Source organism: Xiphophorus couchianus, chromosome 22 (assembly GCF_001444195.1).
Source record: "Xiphophorus couchianus chromosome 22, X_couchianus-1.0, whole genome shotgun sequence".
NCBI classification, from domain to species: domain Eukaryota; kingdom Metazoa; phylum Chordata; class Actinopteri; order Cyprinodontiformes; family Poeciliidae; genus Xiphophorus; species Xiphophorus couchianus.
Genome location: NC_040249.1, coordinates 8,144,783 through 8,167,513, shown reverse-complemented (window position 1 = coordinate 8,167,513; position 22,731 = coordinate 8,144,783). Strand labels below are relative to the sequence as shown.

Genomic DNA, 22,731 nt, shown 5'->3' with positions numbered 1-22,731 from the left:
CAGGAAGTCATCACAACATTGCTCCTTTACTAAACCTCAAACAATGTTTTTTACCTGCCGCTAGTCTTAAGGAGCTGAGTGGTGAAGGGTGCTCTGTGAGGCAGAAACTCGCTTGCTTGGAAACTGCATCTCTGAGGAGGAGCTGCGTCTCGAAGGCAGTGCTCGATCCACCCAGGTGTTTGCACAGTTGAATTGCTGCCACAGCAGATTAAAGTATTTCTCAAACATGCATGAAATAATCAAGGCAACACTCCAGGTATGTTTTTGATGAGGGAATAACATTATGTAAAGCTCAAACAAGTCACTTTTATGCAATACTGCCCTTTTAAAACAAAGAAGAAAAAAACAACTGTCTTTTAGCCTTTTTTCAGTAGCCTAATAGTATCGTAGTGTCACAATTAAAAAAAATAAAAATTACTAAATAAGTCATTATTTAATAAAATTGAAACACACCATCCACTAAAACATTTTTAGATATAATATACATATAATTATTTCACTATGCATTTAATTATTTAATGGCTATTTATTTCCACACATCATAAAAATATTTTACCCATCACCCTTATCCGTCAAAGTCAGAAGGTGGAACTAACACTTCTTCTTTACCAACTGTAAAACTCTCACAAGCCTGTGTTATCTTTAGGGTTTTTCTAAGGGGAGTTACATTTATCACACTGTACAAATAAGCTTTTGATTTGCACTACTTCTTTTGAAGTCAATTAAAAGTGAGGTCTGTTTTTCCATCTGTAACACAGCCTGTCTTTTCACTTTTCAATTACCAAAGCTGAATTGAAATTGTATGGCAGTTCAAAAACACTATGATTCAACAAAAATAATAATACATTTTAATATTACTAAAATCATTATAAAGCTTAGTAAATATCCTATTTAGTAAACTAACACAGCTGTAGTCAAAACAACCGATCTAAACTTTAAGGATAGTCAATGAGGTGCTAAAAAGTTTTAAATGAGCCACAATGACAATTTTAATTATTTCATGGTGATCTACATGATGCAAAGAAACCATGAAATTATTGAATACAAAATCCAAGTGACTTCAAATTTTAATTAAAATTTACATTTAATTTTTTATACATTTTGAAAATGTTTTATTCCTTTTAATAATTCTAATCTTTATAACTCATCATTTAAATATTTTATCTGCATTTTGCAGATAAGATCAAAATAACTGTGATACCATCTATTTTATGAGCAACATATAAGTTAACCTACAAGCAGGTTGACTTGTAGCCTACTTGCATAAGAAAACAAAGGAGCATTAGATCACATATGAACGTCTCATTTATTATCCCTCGGTTTATCCACCTCGTTCTCTGTGCTTAACCAAACAAGTCCTTGGTCAACTTTCATCATATACACAAATCCAGATAAAATTCCAGAAGATCTAAGGTGTGTGCACTGAACTTTGTGCTTTAAGGTGAGGTGATTATGTTACGGTCCTCTCCACAGAGGAAGCAAAAGGTCACCTCGTACAGTGAGAGTACGTGAGTATACATTTGGATTATGCTGCAACTTGAAAACATATCGATCTAAACAGTGTAGATTCTCACATATGGTCAATCTTCTGCACCAAGGAGCTGCAAAGTTTTCACCCGGGCCAACGCCCACAAAACATTTATCAGAAGGTGTGAAGAACAAAGATTATAAGAGGACAATCTCTGAGAAATGCTGCTCTATACCTTCACATCACTCATCTGAGACAAGCTTATACAGTACAGTAAGTGCTGTTTATATGTTATCCACTACTGTCTAATATACATTCATTATTTATTTCCTTAATTCAGGTTTCCAAGGAAATTGCACTCCTCAAAAGCTCATTTAAGTCATTTCATTTTTCTTTGCACAATTGTTACTCTAGGTCATTTTGAGTGCCAGTTCCTGGTCAGTGATGCATTGGCATTACACATCAGGGCAAGGGAAAACAAAATAAAACAAAAAACACAAAAGAAAAAAAATGACATACAAACCGAGTGTCTAAATAAAGCCAAGCTTGTTCACAAGACAAAACCTCTCCCCTCCACAAAATATATCCGGTGCAGTGCAAGCTATGTCCATGCTAAATTTAACAGTGTCTAGAAGTCACCGGTTCATGCAAAAGGTTTTTCCACAACCCAGTTATCCACCGCTCCTGTGGACGCCATCTGCAAACGCATTGATCTAAATGTCAGTCATCAACTTTTTCTTGAAGGCTTCCCAGTTCATTGGCCTTGGCTGCATTTCCAGTTTCAAGCAATTAGGCAGCCAAACCAACAATGCAACTTTTAAGATACAGAAGTTATTCCAGACGGCAAGACAAATAAACTCGAGATGCAGGTAGACAATAGGCATGGGCCATTTACCTATATATTAATTGTATTCTACAACATTTTCCAGTTTAATCTTTTCAATACTATGTGAAAGAAAATGGCAGTTTTCAGAGACCTCATAGCGCCAAGAATAACATCCAATCTGTTAATATTTCCAGTTTTCATAAAGTCACATTTTGGAAACAGCTCTTTACTCAAGGTTATCATACTTTGAGAATTACTGACCTTATAAACTAAACTCTTAAAGCTTTGCTGTGCGGAGCACAGAAGGGCTCAGGGTGACATTCTCCTCTTTTACTGTGCATTGCCAGCCAGCTTCCTGAAAGAAACTGCAGCACTTTTCCCTTGCCAAACAAATTAAGCTATTTGTAACCATTCTCCATTACGAAAAGCACACACAGCACAAACGCATAAATCATGGCACTGTCACAAAAGGAGTAGCATAGAAGTCCATGTACCAAATTAAAATAAAGGTTTCAGAAAGTGTTATTATACCTGTAATAGTCAACATAGGAAGATTATTTCAGTAGCAGTAAAAATTATTGCCATTGCTTTGTTAATGAATTGATTTAGATTATTTGTTTTAAATCTTTGTTGAAATAAATTGATACCATAGTATTTTTTTATTGAAATTAAACTGGCCCATGCCTATTACATGGAAAATATTTAGGCAGTGAAGAAATAGTTGCAGTACCTTAAAGTTAAAAAAAAAGAAAAAACCCTCTGGAAGCTGATAATGGAAAAGACAGAAGATGTTTATCTACTTTCACTGCTCTACTAAAATCTTGATTCTGAGCACAGACACAGACTGCCCAGAGTGGAAGGCACTGTATACTAAAGCAGGGTCAAGATATTTTATGAAAAAAAATAATAAAATCACATTATCTAGGTCCACACACGCAACGTCGGCCCAAGCAGATGAGAATGCGTTAGCGCTGCTGTTAACTAAGCAGAGACAAGAAGGCAAAGAGATTCATTTCCACTGTCAAAATCAACACACTCCAGAGGCCTTTCATTACAGCTTTCACAGAGACGTGCCAGTAATAAAGCGAGTTGGAAGTGGTTATATGAGCACGGTCAGTAGTATTGAGACAACCAGAATGGTAAAAATGAAGGTAGCAGCCAAGTTTTTATATGAAAACGAACAGATAGAAGCAACTTTTACTAGTGGCTATCTCTCTGTGTTGCAGCAGCAAAGGGAACTTTAAGCATTTTGTTAGTAAAGCTACAGTACACTGTGTTTGCCCCGTGAACCCTGTACAATGCAAAACAAAGACAGAGAAGAAAAAAAAGCTGAAACTGTCAAAAAGGACACAATATGTCAGCATTGGTAAAGCAAAAATAAAAAGGAATCTTAAGATTTAAGTGCAGCAAAACACATGAACGTAATCCTAGAGACAAGTCACTAATATTCTCACTCAAAGTAGAGAAATTGTTAATGTGACAATACATATACATATTATGAATATAAAGCACCTATTATGGAAGTGGCAGAGTAATGTTGACTTGAAATCTATTAATCGTTTAAACAGGCAACCATTTGCTTTAATCATCGGACGCTGTAGAACAGAGTCAAATAAGTCAGTAATCATTTGCCTTTGTTTAATATTGTTTAAAGGCAGCAGAACATGTCCCTTTACTTTCTTAAAGGGATTGATCAAAAAGAAAAAAAAAAGGAATAAAAAAATAAATTGTGCAAGAAGTAATGCAAAAAACGACGCTTCAGCCTTTGATGCAAACGTGACACAAAGAATGCAGAAAAACAAACGTAAAGAGAGTGTATAGCTGTTTTATCACAAGCAAGTTAGCCAACCAGCTGGCAGAAATTGCTTTGTTGAATCCACATCTGACTCAGAAATCAGACAGGTCCACATTTAAGTACCTTGAATGGCCTCAAGAATATATATATATATATATCTATAAAAAAACAAAACAAAAAAAACAAAAAAACAGACAAGTTTTACACCAGTGAGACATATCTGCAAAGCCTTGCAAGATTTCCCCTAAAATATGACAAACTACCCAGTGGGAAACCATGTGTGTATGCCTTTCTCTTTCAGGACTGGCACTTCCTTTTGTCTACATTTGCTCATCTTTGATTGCTTCCGATTCCCACCGTTAACAGGCGTGTCGCTGACTCGTGTCCCTCTCCCGTAGCGTGTTTCTATGTCATTTGCGAGTCGCGGGCGTCGCCATCGGGGCCGAGGGCAGCCGGTCGGCCTTGAGCTAAAACGCTGGCTGAGATCAGAGGCAAATGAGACCCTTCGCTCACTAAGTTCTCGTATTCACTACTGTCCTCGTCTGCCTCATCTTCATCCTCCTCCTCGTCATCCTCTTGCCCAGCAGCTTGTCTATCTAAAGAATCAGAGCTTGATCCATCGCCGTTGCCGAGGTACGGGGTGCTGGGAGTGCCAACAGGACTTAAACTGGCACCGAGGCCCATGCCTTGCCTGAGACCGAGTCCCAGGTCTGTCTGGACGGGGGCCGGGGATGGGTGACCCGGTGAGCCCACAGCTTGGGGCCGAGGCAACAGAGCAGCCCTGGTCGGCGGGGAAGAGGAGGAGAGCAGATTGTCGTCTTGGGATAAGAGGTCAGTGTATGATGGGGGGTTTGGTGAGGTACTGGGTCGCTCCGGGGCCGAGGGTGCGTCAAAAGCTATTCTGGAAAGAATGGAGGACGCCTCGCAGGGTTCCGTGTTCTCTTCAGGCGGGGAGCGGGAGTCCTCACGGAGCCCTTTACAACAAACAGACAGGAGATAAAGTTGCTCAAAGTTTTCATTTAGGAGGGAGAAACGCATTAAAACAAATCATCCACTGGTGAAGCATTTAGAGAGGTATCAGATAAAATGAAACTATAACATTTGCTGTCAGATATTGTGCCCTGCAAAAGTTTTCAGACCCTCAAACCAACAAAAGGAAATGCTTCTTAATGAAATGAAAAGAAAGTTTTTGCCTATTCCTGTTTGCTCTGTCAGACAGGATGGAGAGCATCTGTTAGGTTTGAGTTTCAAGCAAAATGGATTAGGTCTGAACTTTGACTAGGCCATTATGACACATGTACAGGCCTGTAACAGTAACAAATTTTGATGGACGATAAATTATCCCAGACGTTATTAAGGTAAACAATAACATTGCTGCTTTGAGAACATTTTAAGGTAGTATAATGGTAATGGCAGAATAAACCCTCTCAAAGACAACAAACTTTTAACATTTCCGTCTTGTACAGCCTCCAGTATGTTTTCTATCAGCACTGACATCTTCTCATCAATTCTCACAACCCTGTCCCTGTTAGTGAAGACCACTCCCACAGAATGACACTGCCACCACCATGTGTGATTGTATATTAATGATTATGTAGTGTTTTTAGCAATGCAATGTTTGGCTAGCAGGCCAGAAAGTTTTACTTTGGTCACATATGACCAGGAGCCTCATGCATAAAAGAGTGAGCAGTTTTCACACTAAAACTTGGCGTACCGAAAAATTTAGAAAAGTGCGTTTCGGCACATGGACCAATGCATTACATCTTTATGAGACAAAAACTGAGAAAAAGTACTATTTACATTCGAGCGAGGTTTTCACATACTTTTATTTTCTTTATTTTGTGTGCGTGTTAGCTTATTATCTGAGGATAAATGCGGCTCAGTTTCATTGTTTACGTTTAAACAATAAAATATTAAAATCATGAAAAACATCAGGTTTGACGCTTCTTGGCCTAAATAACAACAAATGTAGTCAGACTTCAGTTTATTTAGCTGAGTTTTGACGCTTTGTAGTTTGATATTGTCCACAGAGAAAGTCTGCGTGGCTGCCGCACATTTTCACGCCAGCGAAAAAGTGTGCGTATATTTACACAAACTTTGACCCAAAGTTAATTTTTATACATACCGACTTGTGCGTAAAATATGGCGCCCCACATTTTTTGTGCGCAAGCACGGTTTATGCATGAGGCCCCTGACCACTTTCTAAATGTTCGTAGCATTCTTTCATGGCTTGTGTGAAATAATACTTCTTATGACTTTCTTTCAACAGGCTCTATTCTTTTTGCAATCCATCTGATTAGCCAGGTTTATGGAGATTTCCCTCTGAATCCGTCAATCTCTTCAGTACTACTAGAGTTACAATGGGCCGCATGATCAAACCTAAATTGTGTGACAGAAACTTGGTAGTTTAGGTGGACGATATCTAGTGATTTATCCATCTATGGGTATAAAAACTTTTGAAGGCACAACATTTAATCTATTGGAACATTAGGAGTATCATTTTGTCCTACATCTTGACTTTAGAGCCCAAAGTGGATACGTACTTCTTTCCTCTTCTGCAGCTAAGCGTTTCCTGAGAGCGATCTGTTGTTTGAGTTTGTTCACCTCGTCTTGAAGTTTTTCTCTAACACGTTCACTTTGCTCCACCTCTCCACAAACAGCCTGAGGATAAGAGAAGAAAGTGAAAAGCATGTTTACTGCCTGAACTGCTTTACATTGAGGATTAAGCAAAATTTCAACACATCTACCAAGAAACTCACCTGCACTTTGTCTTGTAGGGCACTGTAGACTTGGAATATTGTTCGGATATCCTTCATTACACCATCTTTGTCGAAGAACTCGGCGCTGAGGAAATATTAAAAATCAAATCTTGATTTTGTTTTTGCTGATACAATGATTGCAAAGTGCGGACTTCATTAAAAAAAAAAAAAAAAGATCATCAACCAAAGCCACGTCTAAGACATTAAAATGTCAATACTGCAAAAGATTTCCTTTGCATGTTGAGTGAGGACATTTGGACAGGAGGGCCTGACTAAATCTAAGCAGTCTGGTCGAAGCTGATCTGCAGTAGAAACAGTGGATCTAAGTTTAGACACAAAGACACAAGCCAACGCATGTGCTGGCTGTCGCATACCAGCCTTCCCCTGGGCTCAGCCATCAGTCCTACACAATCTATAATGTTGAAAGAAAAGCTAGACAAGTGCATTCAAATTAGGGTTACCTAGAAAAAAAAGCTAGCAGTCAGATACCAAAGCTAAAATAGTATAGCAGTTTAAATAATAATTTACATAAATATTGATGCCAGTCAGTATTTCTGTCCACCCCAGTTACATAACTTTGAATAGCTGTAGGCTGAAACTCGCTCATCTCTCTCTTTCTCCCTCTCTCAGCTGAACACATGGAAGATGGCTTTTACAAAGGGATGCAGCTGTTCCCATGATCAGACTACCTTCATTTTGTTTTATTGTGCTAATATTAACAGCTGCTGCAAGTCATTTTATGTTGATGTCTAGAGCAAAGAGTATGCCACTGCAAAAGGTGGAGCAGTTGCACTCCTACACCCTTATCAGCCGTTGTACAGTTGCCACCAAATTTATTAATACAGCTGGCAAGTTAAGATTTAAAGTTATCGTTTTACACAGACACCTGCCAAGAGATTAATAACACAATGTTCAAGTCACATAATTTGAGAGAAAACTATTTTTTCCTTTTGTTTTTTTAATTCAGATTTAATTAAAAAATATGACAAGTTCAAAGTAAATTATCCTCTTCTCAATAATCAATTGAAAACATTTTTTTTTTAGCGTTACAGCCATCAAACCCTTGTTGGCCAGATATTAGCATGACTGCTAATCTTTAGCTCTCTACAGACATGTAGTGTCAAGTCAGAACTCTGGCTTGGCTTCCCTGCTACCCAGAAGCGCAAATATTGCTTCCTTCCAGTCAGAAGAAATGTTCAAATTATACTTTAAATTAATTTTGGAATTGACTGAAGACATTAGAAAACGTCACGTGCAGGGTTTTTTTGTGTACTCAAGTAAAAACAAATTCCGTTGGTTCTGTTGTTGGATCTCTAGAAAGTTATCTCCTTTGAGAAACATCAGTACGAAGAATCCATCACAATCTACTAATATTTTGGTGGCTCAAACACATAAAAAAATGTACGCAAAAACGTTCATTGCTAATATATTAATAGTCATTAATGCTGTTATAAATGTGCTCTCTTACTTCAATTTTACTTAATTATTTTTCTTAATTTGTGAGTTGCAGCCCCTACATTAAAACTATCAAAAGAACTGAGTATTTTCTGTGTTGACCAGAGAAGTATTTCTTAATCCCTCCACAAAGTTGCAATGTTGCAATTGCAAAGAATAATGCAAATTCACTTATTTGCAAATTTTGAATAGACTTGGAATTTTCACCAATCACTGCAACTTTTTCAGAAATCAAACCAATCACCTTAAAGTTGTCTGTATTGTTCTGACCAATCACTGCAGACGGCTGAATTTCGACTAAATCCTTTAGGCCCCTTCTAATTTAACCTTTATTTTCATAATATCCTTTCAAAACCAAACCTGCAGGATGAAAGCATGTGTGACGCTAAATGGTAATATTTCATGGGTAAGAAAGCTATCAAAAATAGTAAAAAGGCAGAAACTCATGCATATAGCTCAAACGTTGCACATAAATACAATTTGTAAATTATTAAACAACTTTAGATAAGTTAATTAAATATTTCCCTCTTTTGATTTATTTCAAAAAACATTTTAAATCTGTTGTGCAAGATCTGCTAACACTGTGTATACTGTTTCTGTTAACTTGAATGATCTATACAAAATTCTTCTATTGAAACTTTGATAACTCCTCAGTACATGAAGAAGGTACTTGAAATGTTATTTGCACTTTAAATAATAACTATGTTAAAATCCTGTTTTCTTTTGGTAAAATTGCGTGCAGGAGTTGCAACTTTTTTTGTGAAACCATGTTATAGCAAAAATAAGGCTTGCAAATTTGACAACAATCTTTTGGTAAAAGATGACGCAAAAATTTAGAATTTTAAGCCGCAATATATGGAGTGACATGTTTTGAAGCTCTTTCTGATCACAGTTGCACACAGTCTGTAGCCAAAGTGAACATCAGGTGCAGATGGCTGCGGCACTTTGACATATATCAGGAGATAAGAGTGACTAACTGAACTTTGTTAGCAGTGGCTCGGACGTAGCACAGAAATAGGAGCCTGAGACTTACCCGTGCTCTTTGATGACCTTGGCATAGTTGAGTGAGGTGTTGGGTACTGAGGAGAGTTTGTATTCCTGCTGGCTTGTGTTGCCGAGATTCGGGATCGTGAGTATAATCCTCTGGTTGTACCTACTGAGAAGAAATGACCAGTTAGTCTCCATAAAAAAAAAAAACCCTTTCAAACCATGGCATGTATATATATATTTCTTTTTTTTCCAACCGAAATAACAACTTTGCAATAAATCACACAAATTTTACTATTCAGGTGAAGGTTTTGTGTTTATGCTTTAAAAAAAAAAAACTCAGAACCTCAAGATCGGTGTCTAAAATTAGAACACGAATTAGTCAAATTGGTGGATTGTTAATAGAGCTGTGAAGCTGTTTGCAACAAAATTGACACTAAACTTAGAATTTTATCTGCGAACATTCCAGCTTTTATTTTTCCAACACCTTCACCACGACTCCCCGACCTATTTAATGATTCTTTTTCCTATGTTTCCAGTGTAAACGACTAATACAGGTAGTATAATATTATCATGCATACAGCTAAAGCCATTAGTATTGATAAGGCATTATTACTTGTAGCATTATACTACTAGTTCACTAAAGGTTGAACAAAGCAAAATAGGTAACGCACTTTCTAGGTTTGCTTCAGGTGGAGTAGCTTTGTCCTTGCATACCTCACTTATAACCAGTTGGGATGCGTATAATATTTAATGTTTGTTAAGATGACTCATTGACCCTAACTTGTCATTCTATACGTTTATTTTTGTTTCTTTTTTACATTCTAAGATAATGATGGCTTTGCTACAGCCTAGCCATCAGAGGCTAAAAAGAATATAAGCATACATCTCATAGAAACAGAAAGTCATGGATTACTAATTGGTTATTAGTTACCTATTTTTGCTCACCACTGGACCCCAGCCCATTAATAAATATCCTCCAAAGAAAGGCTGGATTTTTCCCCTAATCTTTTCTGTGTAAAATATGCTACTGCAATAAAGGTGAAGTCATTTTTAAGGCATGTAACATTTATTTTCCACAAGAGCCAATATATTCGTCTGTGTCGCCAAGTACTCCAGTAGTACAGGATGATATCGAAAGAGGTGTAGTTTAAATTTAAAGAAATAATAATACTTTAAACAAAAGACATCTGCAAAAGGACAAAACTAATTCACTAGAAATGAACTGTGGCTAAAGAATCAGATGATCAGACAACATTCTGAAGAGATAATGTGATTCTTTGGCACCTTCGGTTCGGCCTGAAGAGCACATACTCCAGTGCATGCGTGGAGCTGTTGGCTGTAGAGATGAAGCTAAAAAGAAGGAAGACGAGGTCGGGCACACCGAGCAGCTGAGTGAGTTGTTTGTGGATGATCTGCTCCCTGAACGACATCTGCTGCTGCGTATTTCTCCGGAATCGATACCAACCGATGACATTCTACACAATCAAAGATACGTTTGTTTGAAAAACAATGGAATTTCATTCAGATGCTTAAAATGCCATACAGAGAAATGTCAAAATCCCTGTTTGTAGTTAATATGAATATGTAAAAATATACATAAAATATAAAAACAAGTAAAAAAAAAAACTGAACTAATTTCTTTTGTTTTTCCATTAAGGTGAGAACAATATCTGAATGTAAACAAAGAAATGACTCACTTTTCGCCTATCTTTAAGAATGTTGTTGAGATTTTCCTCACTGACTGTACCTGCGTAGTCATAAAAGCTGAGAAGAGGGGGAGGAAAGTCAGTTCAAATTCATTTATCAGATTCATACTCTTCTTCTGACAGGCCTGCAATGAAATCTAGTCTTGTCAGAGGGAGCCATCTACTGTCCACTGTCAATCACAAGGTGACAAAGACATAAAATGGCATTGAGTTGTTTCAGCAGATATCCACCCACCAAGATACTAGATACGGTTTTACATGCACAAAAACTGGTTTTCTTTAAGTAATAAAGCCAAACATCCTGCAGCCCATTATCAAAAGCTAAATCTGCAGATTATCAGACAGAAACATAATATTAACAAAAGAAGTTTAAGCGTAAAAAAAAAGAAAGCTATTGCTTACCTAAATAAATGTGCACATGGGTCATGATTATGAATTTCTGCAAAGAAAAGAACAATTAGTTACAAGTAATCATATCTATACGTTTTAAAGCATTATCCAAATGCAAGAATAAGTGTGGAAAAACACAGCAAATAGACTAAAGTTTTTAAAGCCATCACTTCACTTTATATGGTGGCAAACAAAAATAATAATAAAATAGTAACATCGTATCTTTAAAGAATGGCTTGATTAAGCAAATATGTGGAACTCCAGAAACGATGCTGAAATGTGGGTGAAGGGGAATAATTCATGATTAAATATCTAATTCACCCTGGTACCCTTGCTTATGTCAAATTAAATACTAGAAATATATGCCAAAGGTTGACTATGCAACTGTGGTATGTTGACTCGCAACATATACCGTATCTAGTATCACCAAGATACTAGATACGGTTTTACATGCACAAGTTGACATCCATGTTATTAAGCTGCTTACCTACTACTTGCAGCAGCTCCGAACTGCTAATCTGTGCATCACTGATGCTGACAGTCTCTTCCTGCCTTACATCTCCTAATAGGAAGCCCTCCTGCAGAACAAAATACATTTCACAACCCAAAGTGGAGGCATAATTATTAAATTCACAAAACCACTTGACAAACATTTGTTTCAAAACAGGCATAAATACAAACTGTATTATCATGATTCATGTTGCCTTTAAACTAGACTCTTTTTGGAAATCTATACACGTTTACCGTCATTCGTGTGTCTATTGTTTAAGCAGAGGGGAAAAATGCCTCCAGCTGCTCGTCTGGAGGCATTTACCAATAAGATTGTTTTGAAGAAAAAAAAAAGACAAAAACAAATTACGTCAAAGCCAAATGTCAAACCACAGCCGTAAGCAGACTTTTGGTTTGACCTAAATACACAGAAGAGCTAAAACATGTGGCAATGATGACCAAACATTAAAGGTGCAAAAAAGGCAGTGGTCCACCTTAAGTCAAAAAATACCCTAAAGCTTGCTTAGTACAGTCTGCACTTTAATAGTGCACAGAAATACTGATTACATAACATTGCATCTAATCACAATAATTATGATAATCAGTGTTAACCAAAGCTCTCCATCTAACCTGACAAAGTTTGAGCTATTTTACAAAGAAGAGGAAATAATGTACGGCTCTGGAAATGCAAAACTACCACAGACATACCGCTGCTTTAATTACAACACAACATAGGCAGCTTTGCAAAGTACTGACTCATGATGCTACATACCAATGCATGCCACAAGTACTTTTCTTCTCTCTTTTTTTGTTGTTAAAAAAAAAACCCATCTCAATTCACAACTATGCACTACTTTGTGTTGATCCATAACATAAAAGTCAAGCACATCTTGATGAAATTTGTAGGTTCAAGTATTTAGAGTCCAAGGGGAATGAATAATTCAAGGCATTGTAAGTGAAAAGAGGTCCGGATCAAATTTAAGACCCAACAATTCCAGTAATTCATTAGGTGGGACATTAATACAGTAACTTTTCACAGCTTGTAAGCCATAAGTTTTACGCTTTTAAACTGTGTTAATGCTGCTTGAACTTTAGCTCAGTTCTATACAATTCCTTTATCTGCACAGAGATGTCAGCTGACAGATGTTTAGCCAGGAATGCAGTTAAACTTGTACCTTGCCTTGCAGGAACAAAGCTCCTATCAAGGCCCACAAGATCTCGAAGATGTAAACACACCAGCTCTTATTACCTCAGCTGACATGATCCTTAATGTTAAAAGTTTATTTTACTTCCATTTGTCACGCAGTGTAACTCTTGACTTTTGATAGACACCAACCCAAATCAATAAAACTAGAGAAAACAGAATGATATTTAAAAACAAGTTGAGCAACAGCTATTAGCAAACTGGCTAACAAGCTAATTTAGCTATGCTAAAGAAAATATAAGGAAACAAAGTTATAACTTTAGCTATTCGATCCTCCCGACTAACATTTAACCGTGTTGTCCCTTTATAAAAAAACAATCAGCATTTTAATGCTCAAAGACCGACGTTAAGAGCAGATATTACCTGTACCGATACACGGAAGTCAGTTGACTTTGGCTATCATGCTAAGTAGCTAACTACTGGATATTTCCTGAAAACCTAACTTTAGAAGTAGAAGTATTTATAACTGTATAACAGGTGTTTATGCATACAGCATCCTACATTTAATTATACAAATCCACATTATTTCCTGCTAATGTAATACATTAGATTTTCAGAAGGTTGACAACCCTGTCTTCGTGTTTCTCTAACCATAGTATACAAGCCGGTAGATAGACGGAACCAGGATGACACAGGAAAACAACACAAACTAAAGCTACCAATAAACCATAATACACACCAACGAACTACATAGACCTACGTGAGCACTAAGCATTTTCCGCCAACTTACATGATCTGAGTTGCTGTTAGCGCTGTGATAACACACAGAACTGAAAGTGTAGCCTGAAATGGATGCCGCCATGATGGAAACATCCCTATCAATCCCAATGCCCCCTACGTTTAAGGACGCGCTCCTTTGTCGCAATTGCTTGTGGGAAATGTAGGCTGCCACTGCTGTGAACCCGCAGCAGCATGGCAGATGCCAGACGGGACTCACGTTGTTGTGGAAACTGCTCCGATTCAGAAGAAGATAAATGTTCCGATGATGATTTTGAAACGTCAAAACTCGGAACCAAAGAATAGTAAGAGTTCATTGTCTTAATGTTTGCATGTAGCTGGATATTGACGTCTCAGCGTGTCAGTTAGCTGGGAGCTACATGTTTTTAGCTTGAAGAAGCTTCTGTAGCTTATTAGCCTAAAACACATAGGCTCGGTATGTCGTCACTAAACAAGTCTGTCTTTTGATGCAGACCATTGCAATAAGTTTATTTATGTCTGCTTATTATCTTGCTTATGGCGCGTGTCCCTGTGCATTTTCTTTTTTTATAAGGCAACAGTATTTTAGTGTTTGCCATCTTGAGTGTTGTATTTGCTACACTGGTTTTCAATGGTTTTCTTATTCTACAGTTGGGAGGAAGCATACCAAAAGGAGCTAGAGTCGTTTAAAGACATTGGAGACGTTGGCGAAATATGGTAGGAAGACGTTTTCTGTATTTTTTGTGCTGATCACTCTTTAACAAATTGCCGCATGGTTTTTTTGAACAGCTTTTCAAATGCTGAACTATTTTGTACTATAGTAACAGATTTACCAAACTATAATGAACAGTTGAAACCATTACTTTGGGGGAAAAAAAAAAACAACTTATATTTTTCTCATTATTTGACATCAAATTTGAAGAAACGTTTTTCTATTCTAGGAGAGTATTACCAAACAGTATTATTTCTGAACATGTTTCAGTTATTTTGTCAAATTACCTTCAGACATTTCCTTTGATGTGCTTTACCATATATATATATTTTTTATGTATTCAAGCTTTATGTTACCAAGAAAATCCCATTGAGATTAAAAGTCTTTTTTGCAAGAGAATCCTGGCAGTATGAAGAGGTTACAGAACATTCACAGTTTAGCTTTAAGATAATTCACCTTAACAGCAATAAAAATATTGATATTGACCCAAATTTTTATATCAATGCACTGCTACTTAAATCGTATTATTTCACCACACACGTTGCAGCAATGGATAAGAATGTTTTTGTATTGTTGTAATCTTTTTTTGTTTTTCTTCCAAGTCATGTTGCAATCCAGTTTTAGTACCAGTCTTATTATTGTGGTAGAATCTGGAAATCATATTTACTGATGTGGTTAACTTCCATGCACTATTTTTTTTCCCACAATTTTACCTTTACAAAACAGCATTGTAACCAATCATGTCTGTTTGCACTCTTTGGATTTTGGTTTTCAAAATTTACAAAAAAAAAAAAAAAAAAATCACCATAACTAGATTCACCAGCAATTTCCACAACTTGAAATTGTTTTTTTCTCCGTTAAGGTTTGGTGAGGAAAGCATGAATCGTGTCCTGCAATGGATGCAGAAAGCTAAGATCCCTGAGGATGCGGGCATTCTTGACATTGGCACGGGAAATGGGGCCTTCTTGGTTGAACTGGTGTGAGCAAAATGAAAATAAATGTTCATTTAAATGTCTTTCATGTCTTTGCTAAATATATCATTTTGATTATAAACCTTTTAAAAATGTTGGAAGATTTTCTAAAAAAAAAAAAAAAAAAGCTCTGACATGTAAATATGTTGCTAATATATTTTACAAATTTTTCATCAAAATGTGACATGCATGAAAAAAAAGTGTTAAAATGGTAAAAAGTTACATATATTTCATTGTGCTATATTGTAATACTGGCAAAATACGGCTTTTCTGTTAGGATAATTACATCACAGTGAAAGCTTAATGTGTCAATTGTGATACAAAAAATCAGAAAACCACACAATGTTTATTTTATTAAAAGCATTCAATTTTAAGATAAAATAAATCTTTATTTTCTGTCAATTACATTGTTAATTAGTCTTTAAATGGTTAAAAAGGTTCACTCTACAAAAAAAAAAAGAAATCACAAACTTTTCCTCTAACATGCTATGTGTCAGCAAGTCCTATTGGACCTGTTTTCAGTCTGGGAGAACATTGTTGATTCCCTTTGCAAAACTTATTTTTTGCGCAATACAAATGAATCCCCTTCAAATTCTTCAGGAATTTGAACAATCTGTGTAGTTGATAAATAATTTTTACTAAGAGGAGAACAAGTGCTTCAACCTATCCTTTCACAAAAATGTATGTAACCTTTTACTAACATTAATCTATATTACATTTTCTTTCTTCTCAGGCAAAACATGGATACAGAAACCTTACCGGTATAGATTATTCTCCAGCATCAGTAGAACTGGCCCGAAATGTTCTGCAGGCAGAGGGCTTATCTGATGTCACTGTAAAGGTGGGTTGAAGTTTGCCCTGTAATCAGTAGCTCTGAACATGAAATAAATGCAAAGAAACATTCACTGAGATGCTAAAGATATAAGCTGGTGTGCAGCAGATGTGAAATTGGACTGTCATTTTCATAATTCTTTATAATTAAGGAATGGCTTCCATGTTTATGGTACAGTAAATGTTCTTAGTGTGAGGAACGCACAAATATCACTGTCATTTTTATAAAGAAAAGAAAAAATAAATATGGACATCAAAATATACCTTTCCCCAGCTGCTCTATAGTTGTTTTCATTTTTAGAAAGTTATACAATTAAAATAACTTATTTTTTGTTTATATAAACAAATCTTTATTAATATCACACACCCATAATCCACAATAAATGCCAGGTTTGTTTTGTAGATAATTTCAGGTGATCTTAAAGTACTGTTTCTTGTGTCAGAAAACATGAAGTTAGCCAACCAAACTCACAGAATCATCTTGACTCAGCTTATTAAATTATCTTTGGAAATCACTGATGTTTTGACCATTTTTAAAAAATAATAAATAAATAAACTGCAAAGGTTGTGAACATGTTGCTAGGCATCACCAGCATAAGAAATTACCAACACATTGAGAATCAAAAGTGTCTGCCAGGAAGTTTCAAATGAACTGTGGTTGGGCCACTCAGCTAGACAAGGTTTAGAGCAGGGGTGTCAAACTCCAGTCCTTAAGGGCCACTGTCCTGCAGTTTTTAGTTGTGCCACAGGTACAAAACACTAGAATCAAACGGCTTAATTGCCTCCTTATTGTGTAGATAAGTTCTCCAGAGTCCTGCTAATGACCTAATTATTCTATTCAGGTGTGATGCAGCAAAGGCACATCTAAAAGTTGCAGGACAGTGGCCCTCCTGGAGCTTGACACCTCTGGTTTAGAAGGACAGCTTAAAAAAAAAAAAGAGGTAAAATGATTCTGCATCAGCTGACATCAAAAGCATCTGCCTAGTCACCCTAGAAGAGTGACAGCCAGAGAATCAAAATGATCTGGAGAAATGATGTTGGATGAAAAAGTCATACACAGATGATTGTGGTACAATGTTAAATTATTTGACGTATATTACCAGAACATTAGCGTGGCTATATGAACCTTTTTTTCTTCTTTTTTTGCAAAATGAAGAATCACTTCACCTAAGTTGTCCACTTAAAATCTGTACAGATATCTACTGTAACAAATAATACTTAAGACCATGTCTTATATTCATATATAAGGTTTAGAATGTGTTTTTATATCACATAAAATACTTTTAAACTCATTGAAACTTTGGCAGTAACAGGAATAAATACTATTTTGATGCACTTAATATAGATACATTTGTGTAGAACTGCACAGCTTTCAGCATAGAGTGAGTCTGAGCCAGGCAATGTTTGAGAAACCGTTGCTGTGTTTACCGTGTGGGGTAGTTAGATGGGAAGGAAAAGCCTTGAAGGTAATGGAGGTCTTCCCACCTCAAACCAAACTGGCACCATTGTCCACATAAACCAGTATCAAAACAGCCTATAGATGCATGGTGGTCCAAAAATGTGTAATGACTGTTATCTCTCACATAATGTGCATGCGTTTGCAACTTCATCATGGGTGTCCAGCTAGTTTGAGATGACTTTCTGCTCCAACACTGCTGATTCAAATGGTCCTAACTGCCTCCTGCTAATGAACAATAATTTGATTCAGGTGTGTTGAGCCAGGGAAAGAACTAAAACATGCAGGACACCGGCCCCTGGAGGGACTGACTTTCAACACCACTGTTCTACATGAACACACCCACAAAGGTGTGCTCTCTGCCTGTGTAGGAGGGCTGCCATTAAAAGTCAATATTGACCCCCGCTGGATAGGGGAAGCACAGTGGTGTGAGCATGTGAGAGAGGAATGTTGGCATCGCTATCATTTATGCAGTGTTGGAGGTTGCCAAAATAATCAGAGCGTGTTTGCCTTTTATAGGTCAGTTATAGTTCTAAAACCATCTCAAGTCCCCCTCGGTTCACATTTGAGCATCTTTTAGTTCTGCATGCCTATATGTTGGTCATCTAAAAATATTTCTAGATTTCTAAGCCCAGGTAGCCACTGTTAATATTCCTTCATGAAGCTCGTATTCTGTGGGACTTGGCTGTTGAGTATGTGGCTGGTGGATTCACCCTGGAGGTCTGGTATTTTGTGCTCTGTCCACAAAGAGGGTTCACTCTCTCAATAGTGCCATTGTTGATTCTGAAACTTGTGTAGAAGTATTAGAAATATGACTATTTCCATTTCGTACTGTGGAGTGGACGCGCCAGCAAATTTTCACCTTTCCACTATTTTTAGGAGACGGATTTCCTGAACTGCGGTGGAGAACTCGCAGGTTTTGATGTCTGCATTGACAAAGGAACTTTTGATGCAATTAGTTTAAACCCAGACAACAACAAGGAGGGAAAAAAACTGTATGTCCACACGCTAAAAGATGCTCTTAAGGACAGCGGCATCTTTGCTATCACTTCCTGTAACTTGACAAAAGAGCAGCTGCTGGAGCGATTCTGTGAAGGTGAGAGGAAATCCATTGTTTCAGATGTTAAATGTGCTCATGTGTTGTCGAGTTTGTTTGAATAACTCTAAAGTTTATATTCCATAGTATAATCCTGGAAAACAGATCTAAACAGAGGTGGAGGGCCTCACAAAGGCTTAGTCGGAAATTATGCATTTTATGTGACAGTAGTGGTACATAACTGTGATGTGGGAGAAAAACTAAACGTTGGTTAAGATTTGATACAATTAAAAGTCTGAAAAGTGTGGTATGCATTTGTGTACAACCGTCCTTGAATCAATACTAAATTAGGCAGTCGTGGTGTGATAAAACTGATAATTATTTAGGCTAAGAAACAACAAATTTATGGCTTTTTGCCACAACCTGCAAAATGAATGTTCTTGCGAAAGTAGAAGTAGAATTAGAAGAGAATATCAGAAAATTCTTCTTTCATTATTGACTACCAAATCTTTTAGGAGAATGTGTGTTTGACAAAGTTTGGCTTTAAAACATTGTATTTCAGTTGTTAGCTTGCTAAAACATGTTTTGGTCAGAAACAGCTGTTGCTTAGCTGACTTTTTAAAAGGTGTTCGTTTGGTCACTTAAATGCAAAGCAAATTGACTTGCCCGTCGGATCCAAAACGAAAAACCCAAGACAAGTTTAAAGGTGTATAAAGTTAGTTAAGTTTTTAAGCGAGTTAGGTTATTGAGTTCTCTTTTAGTAAGTAGTCAAGAAGGTCATATTTAAATCATTATGGTCTTCAATGATTTACATTTAACCTAGTGAAACATGCAGAAATTGTGCTGTAGATGTGAAATTCATAATAGTGAGATTGGGGAAAACGCTATTTTAAGAGCTAAAATTGGATTAAAATATTACGAAACTACACATTCAGACGAATGCTAGTTGAGCTGAAAAGGAGCTGCCAAACTTTCCTGATCGTCTCTGGCACATATTTTTTCCAGTGCTGTCTCTCTGGCATGCAGCAGCTTCATCTCAAACTGTTTTGTTGTCTAACTCTCAGTCCAGAAAAACCACATACAGTTCCTCAAGTCACAATAATTACTTGACAGGTTGTTAAGCTGCAGGGAACAACGGCCTGTACAGTTTAAGCTGAGGCAAGCTTTCACTGGTTGTCACCCGTCTCCCTGCAGTCACTCTGGAGAACCTGCAGGGGGCCGAACAGCCTCGAGATCTCCTCTTTCACACTGACAGCTTGCCTTTAGTAGACCCCAGGAAGCAGCACAGATGGTGGACGGATGGTTGTCTCACTTTCCTGCCGGCTTAACCTCTTTTTAGTTACTTATAGCCCAAAAGAAATGAGTGACTGCTTGTGTTTTGATGGGCATTTCTTAACTTGGCAGTATTCTGTGTTTTTTTTTACAGGGTTTGAATTTGTACAGGAGTTGCCTACTCCCAGCTTCCAGTTTGGAGGAAAAACTGGCAACAGTGTGGCAGCACTAATCTTCAAGAGAGTGCATTGATTGAAGTTTCTCATGTGAATGTTTGTCTTTTTTTAATTTCCTTTTTTTTTTTTTTTTGTCTATTTGAGACCAGATATTTTAGCTTGATCTTTTGTACAAGTCATAACTATAGTGTATTGCAATAAAGCAAATCCTCAGTAGCTGACTGGGATTTTTTTCTTTATATTAAATTGAGTTTTTGTTGTTTCAGTTCACTTAGATATTTGAATAATCTTTCAGTTTGATTGTTGTATTGTACTTAGTTTGATTTTAAAAACAATGCTAACACTTTCAGTTATCGTGACTCATTTTTAATCAAACAGAAGTCTGTATTTAGTTTGTACCTGCAGGGAGTCCTAAGCCGTCCATTCATATTTTGCTGAATATTTTTATATTTTTCCTCATTCCATAAATCAAATTGTAATCCCTGACATTTCTTTGTAATGATTTCTTTGAGAGTCCCAACACACAGGAAGCCAGTGTTCTCTCTCGCTAGGTTGTAAATTAAATTTGTCTTTCCAGCCATGCAGAGAATAGGCCCAATCTAATTTGTTCAAATGGAAACCAGCAGCACTGGGGGTCCCGAGGATGATGATTAAGAACCTCTGACACAATGAATAAACAGGAGGCCGTGACTTCTGTGGGAGAGGTGCTTGTCTGCCCTCTTCCTTTCTCAATGGCGTCATTAATATCTGCCAAGCTCTGGATGCTAATTGCGAGCTGCACAGGCAAGTGGCCCGATGGGAGCCGTCTGCGTTGAGACACTCTTGTTGGGTAAACACATCCGAGATTTACAAGAATTACTGCCTGGAATTTTACAAGACTGTGGATATCCTGCCTGGATAACGCATGTTATGCCCACATTTACGACATTGAGATTTTCCCATGAAGTGAAACGTCCTTTGAGGAGTTTCTGCTCAGTTCCTCATGCCCGCTCAATACATTAAAGGCATCACATTAAGCAGCAGATTATTTCAGACTCATGCTAGAGTGTCACAAAGTCTTAATTTTATAATGCAATGTAACCTGCCAGGTTCACACTCTTTGATACAATCCTAGTTTTCTCTCTAAAACAGTACTTCTGGAGGTTTTTTTTAAATCTTATTTTTCTTTTTCCATTGACTGTGTACTGGTGTACTGTGAAGTAAACAAGTTCGACAACAGGAGCTCATGACATCACAAGAGGTTTTACTAAACGTTGAGTAACTTGTGGTCATTTTTAACAGATTCTGAAGCACTCAGGTTGCTTGTGAATTGTAAATGGTTCAGTCTTACTGACTGACCCACTTATAATGATGAGCCTAAAGTTATAGTGGATGTTGATTGGGTGACAAAGCTGAAACAAACCATGATGATGACAATAATTGACTATAAAACTTCAACTGCAATAAAATAATAATAAAAAAATGTATTTAAAAAATCAAAAGATCTTGAATAGGTTGCCACCAAAGTCAAGAGAGTAATGGGCTTATCAATTGAGTGGGGACATTTGATCTAAAATAAATAAAGATTTACAACACCATTACAAAATAAATAGAAAAGCTGGCAGGTTTCATGGGTTTGATAGATTTTGTGGGGAAGCCTAATTGGTAGCTTTAATCAGTAGTAGCAGTACAATAAGACTAACGTAATTTATGTGAAAGTGGACAAACTGAAAGAATTCTTGTTTGTGTTAATATGCCATTTTTAAAAATACATTATTCTTTCAGTTTTATTAAGATTAGGCTGACGACTGCTTCTTTTAAAAGTTTATTATTAGGTTAAAAGAGGTAAATCAAACTTTAGCAGATCATTTACCACCCTAAACAAGTTTCATGTCAACGTTTTGAAGTTTCACTTTTATTCCACTCATGACCTTACAAAAGAAAGTTTTTGGACTTGATGTCACAACCCACTGGAGGACTTGCCAGCAACATTCTGTGCTTTCATTTCAACTTCTCAAGCGTGATCCTGCAAATATTTATATTTTTCACCTCATCTCCCTGGAAACACGTTTGAAGGTCTCCTAACAGGATTTTTGTGGATTGAAGTGAATTGCTCCAGCATGTAGCGGTGAACTTTTCCATAGCAGGATGTGGATGTCTGTCTGACAGTGAGAAACATTCACACTCTGCCTTTTTGAGTAATGACTGCCCAGGATTCAGTGGTTCTCAATGTGTGGTGCATACGCCACTGGATTTACCTAGGCTCCTTTAAAATGATTGTATTAGTTTTTTTTCTGTTTTTACACATTAAATGTGAAGAAATTAATTGTGACATACATCTAAATAGCACCCGACGCCATTAAGCACAACTTCTTAAAAACAAGAGTTCTGTGAAAAAGAATTTAATACCTCTGCAGCTGGAGATGAATCAGTGGTTATATAAATATATATACATATATTTATATATATATATTTTTTTAATTTATTTTTTTTAACTGCTTCAAAATGTTACTGCATTGA

General features: G+C 36.8%; 2 protein-coding genes across 3 annotated transcripts; one reads left to right on the top strand and one right to left on the bottom strand.

Moving 5' to 3' along the window:
• Window positions 1-1,287: 1,287 nt before the first annotated feature.
• abraxas2 (abraxas 2, BRISC complex subunit) lies at window positions 1,288-13,927 on the bottom strand. 2 transcript variants are annotated; one of them, XM_028007384.1, is made up of 9 exons: window positions 13,813-13,927; window positions 11,877-11,967; window positions 11,402-11,438; window positions 10,991-11,057; window positions 10,578-10,768; window positions 9,337-9,459; window positions 6,849-6,933; window positions 6,633-6,750; window positions 1,288-5,063 (listed from the first exon to the last, which is right to left on the bottom strand). In XM_028007384.1, the coding sequence occupies exons 1-9, from the start codon at window positions 13,882-13,884 to the stop codon at window positions 4,495-4,497; spliced, it is 1,353 nt and encodes a 450-aa protein (XP_027863185.1). In that variant the 5' UTR covers window positions 13,885-13,927; the 3' UTR covers window positions 1,288-4,494. The 2 variants fall into 2 exon arrangements, with proteins under 2 accessions (XP_027863185.1, XP_027863186.1); XM_028007385.1 differs by having other exon boundaries at window positions 9,337-9,456.
• An 18-nt stretch (window positions 13,928-13,945) lies between these two features.
• eef1akmt2 (EEF1A lysine methyltransferase 2) lies at window positions 13,946-20,718 on the top strand. Its single transcript, XM_028007386.1, has 6 exons — window positions 13,946-14,104; window positions 14,430-14,495; window positions 15,353-15,467; window positions 16,195-16,302; window positions 18,628-18,844; window positions 20,211-20,718. The coding sequence occupies exons 1-6, from the start codon at window positions 13,995-13,997 to the stop codon at window positions 20,306-20,308; spliced, it is 714 nt and encodes a 237-aa protein (XP_027863187.1). The 5' UTR covers window positions 13,946-13,994; the 3' UTR covers window positions 20,309-20,718.
• Window positions 20,719-22,731: the final 2,013 nt, after the last annotated feature.

Bases quoted from the DNA above. Each gene is read 5' to 3' on its own strand.
- abraxas2 (XM_028007384.1), bottom strand. From the start codon at position 13,884: ATGGCGGCATCCATTTCAGGCTACACTTTCAGTTCTGTGTGTTATCAC. The intron at 11,968-13,812 runs GTAAGTTGGCGG...TTTGTTCTGCAG, and splicing joins CTAACAGCAACTCAGATCAT to GAGGGCTTCCTATTAGGAGA. The intron at 10,769-10,990 runs GTGAGTCATTTC...TTGATTGTGTAG, and splicing joins TTCTTAAAGATAGGCGAAAA to AATGTCATCGGTTGGTATCG.
- eef1akmt2 (XM_028007386.1), top strand. From the start codon at position 13,995: ATGGCAGATGCCAGACGGGACTCACGTTGTTGTGGAAACTGCTCCGAT. The intron at 14,496-15,352 runs GTAGGAAGACGT...TTCTCCGTTAAG, and splicing joins GGAGACGTTGGCGAAATATG to GTTTGGTGAGGAAAGCATGA. The intron at 18,845-20,210 runs GTGAGAGGAAAT...TTTTTTTTACAG, and splicing joins GCTGGAGCGATTCTGTGAAG to GGTTTGAATTTGTACAGGAG.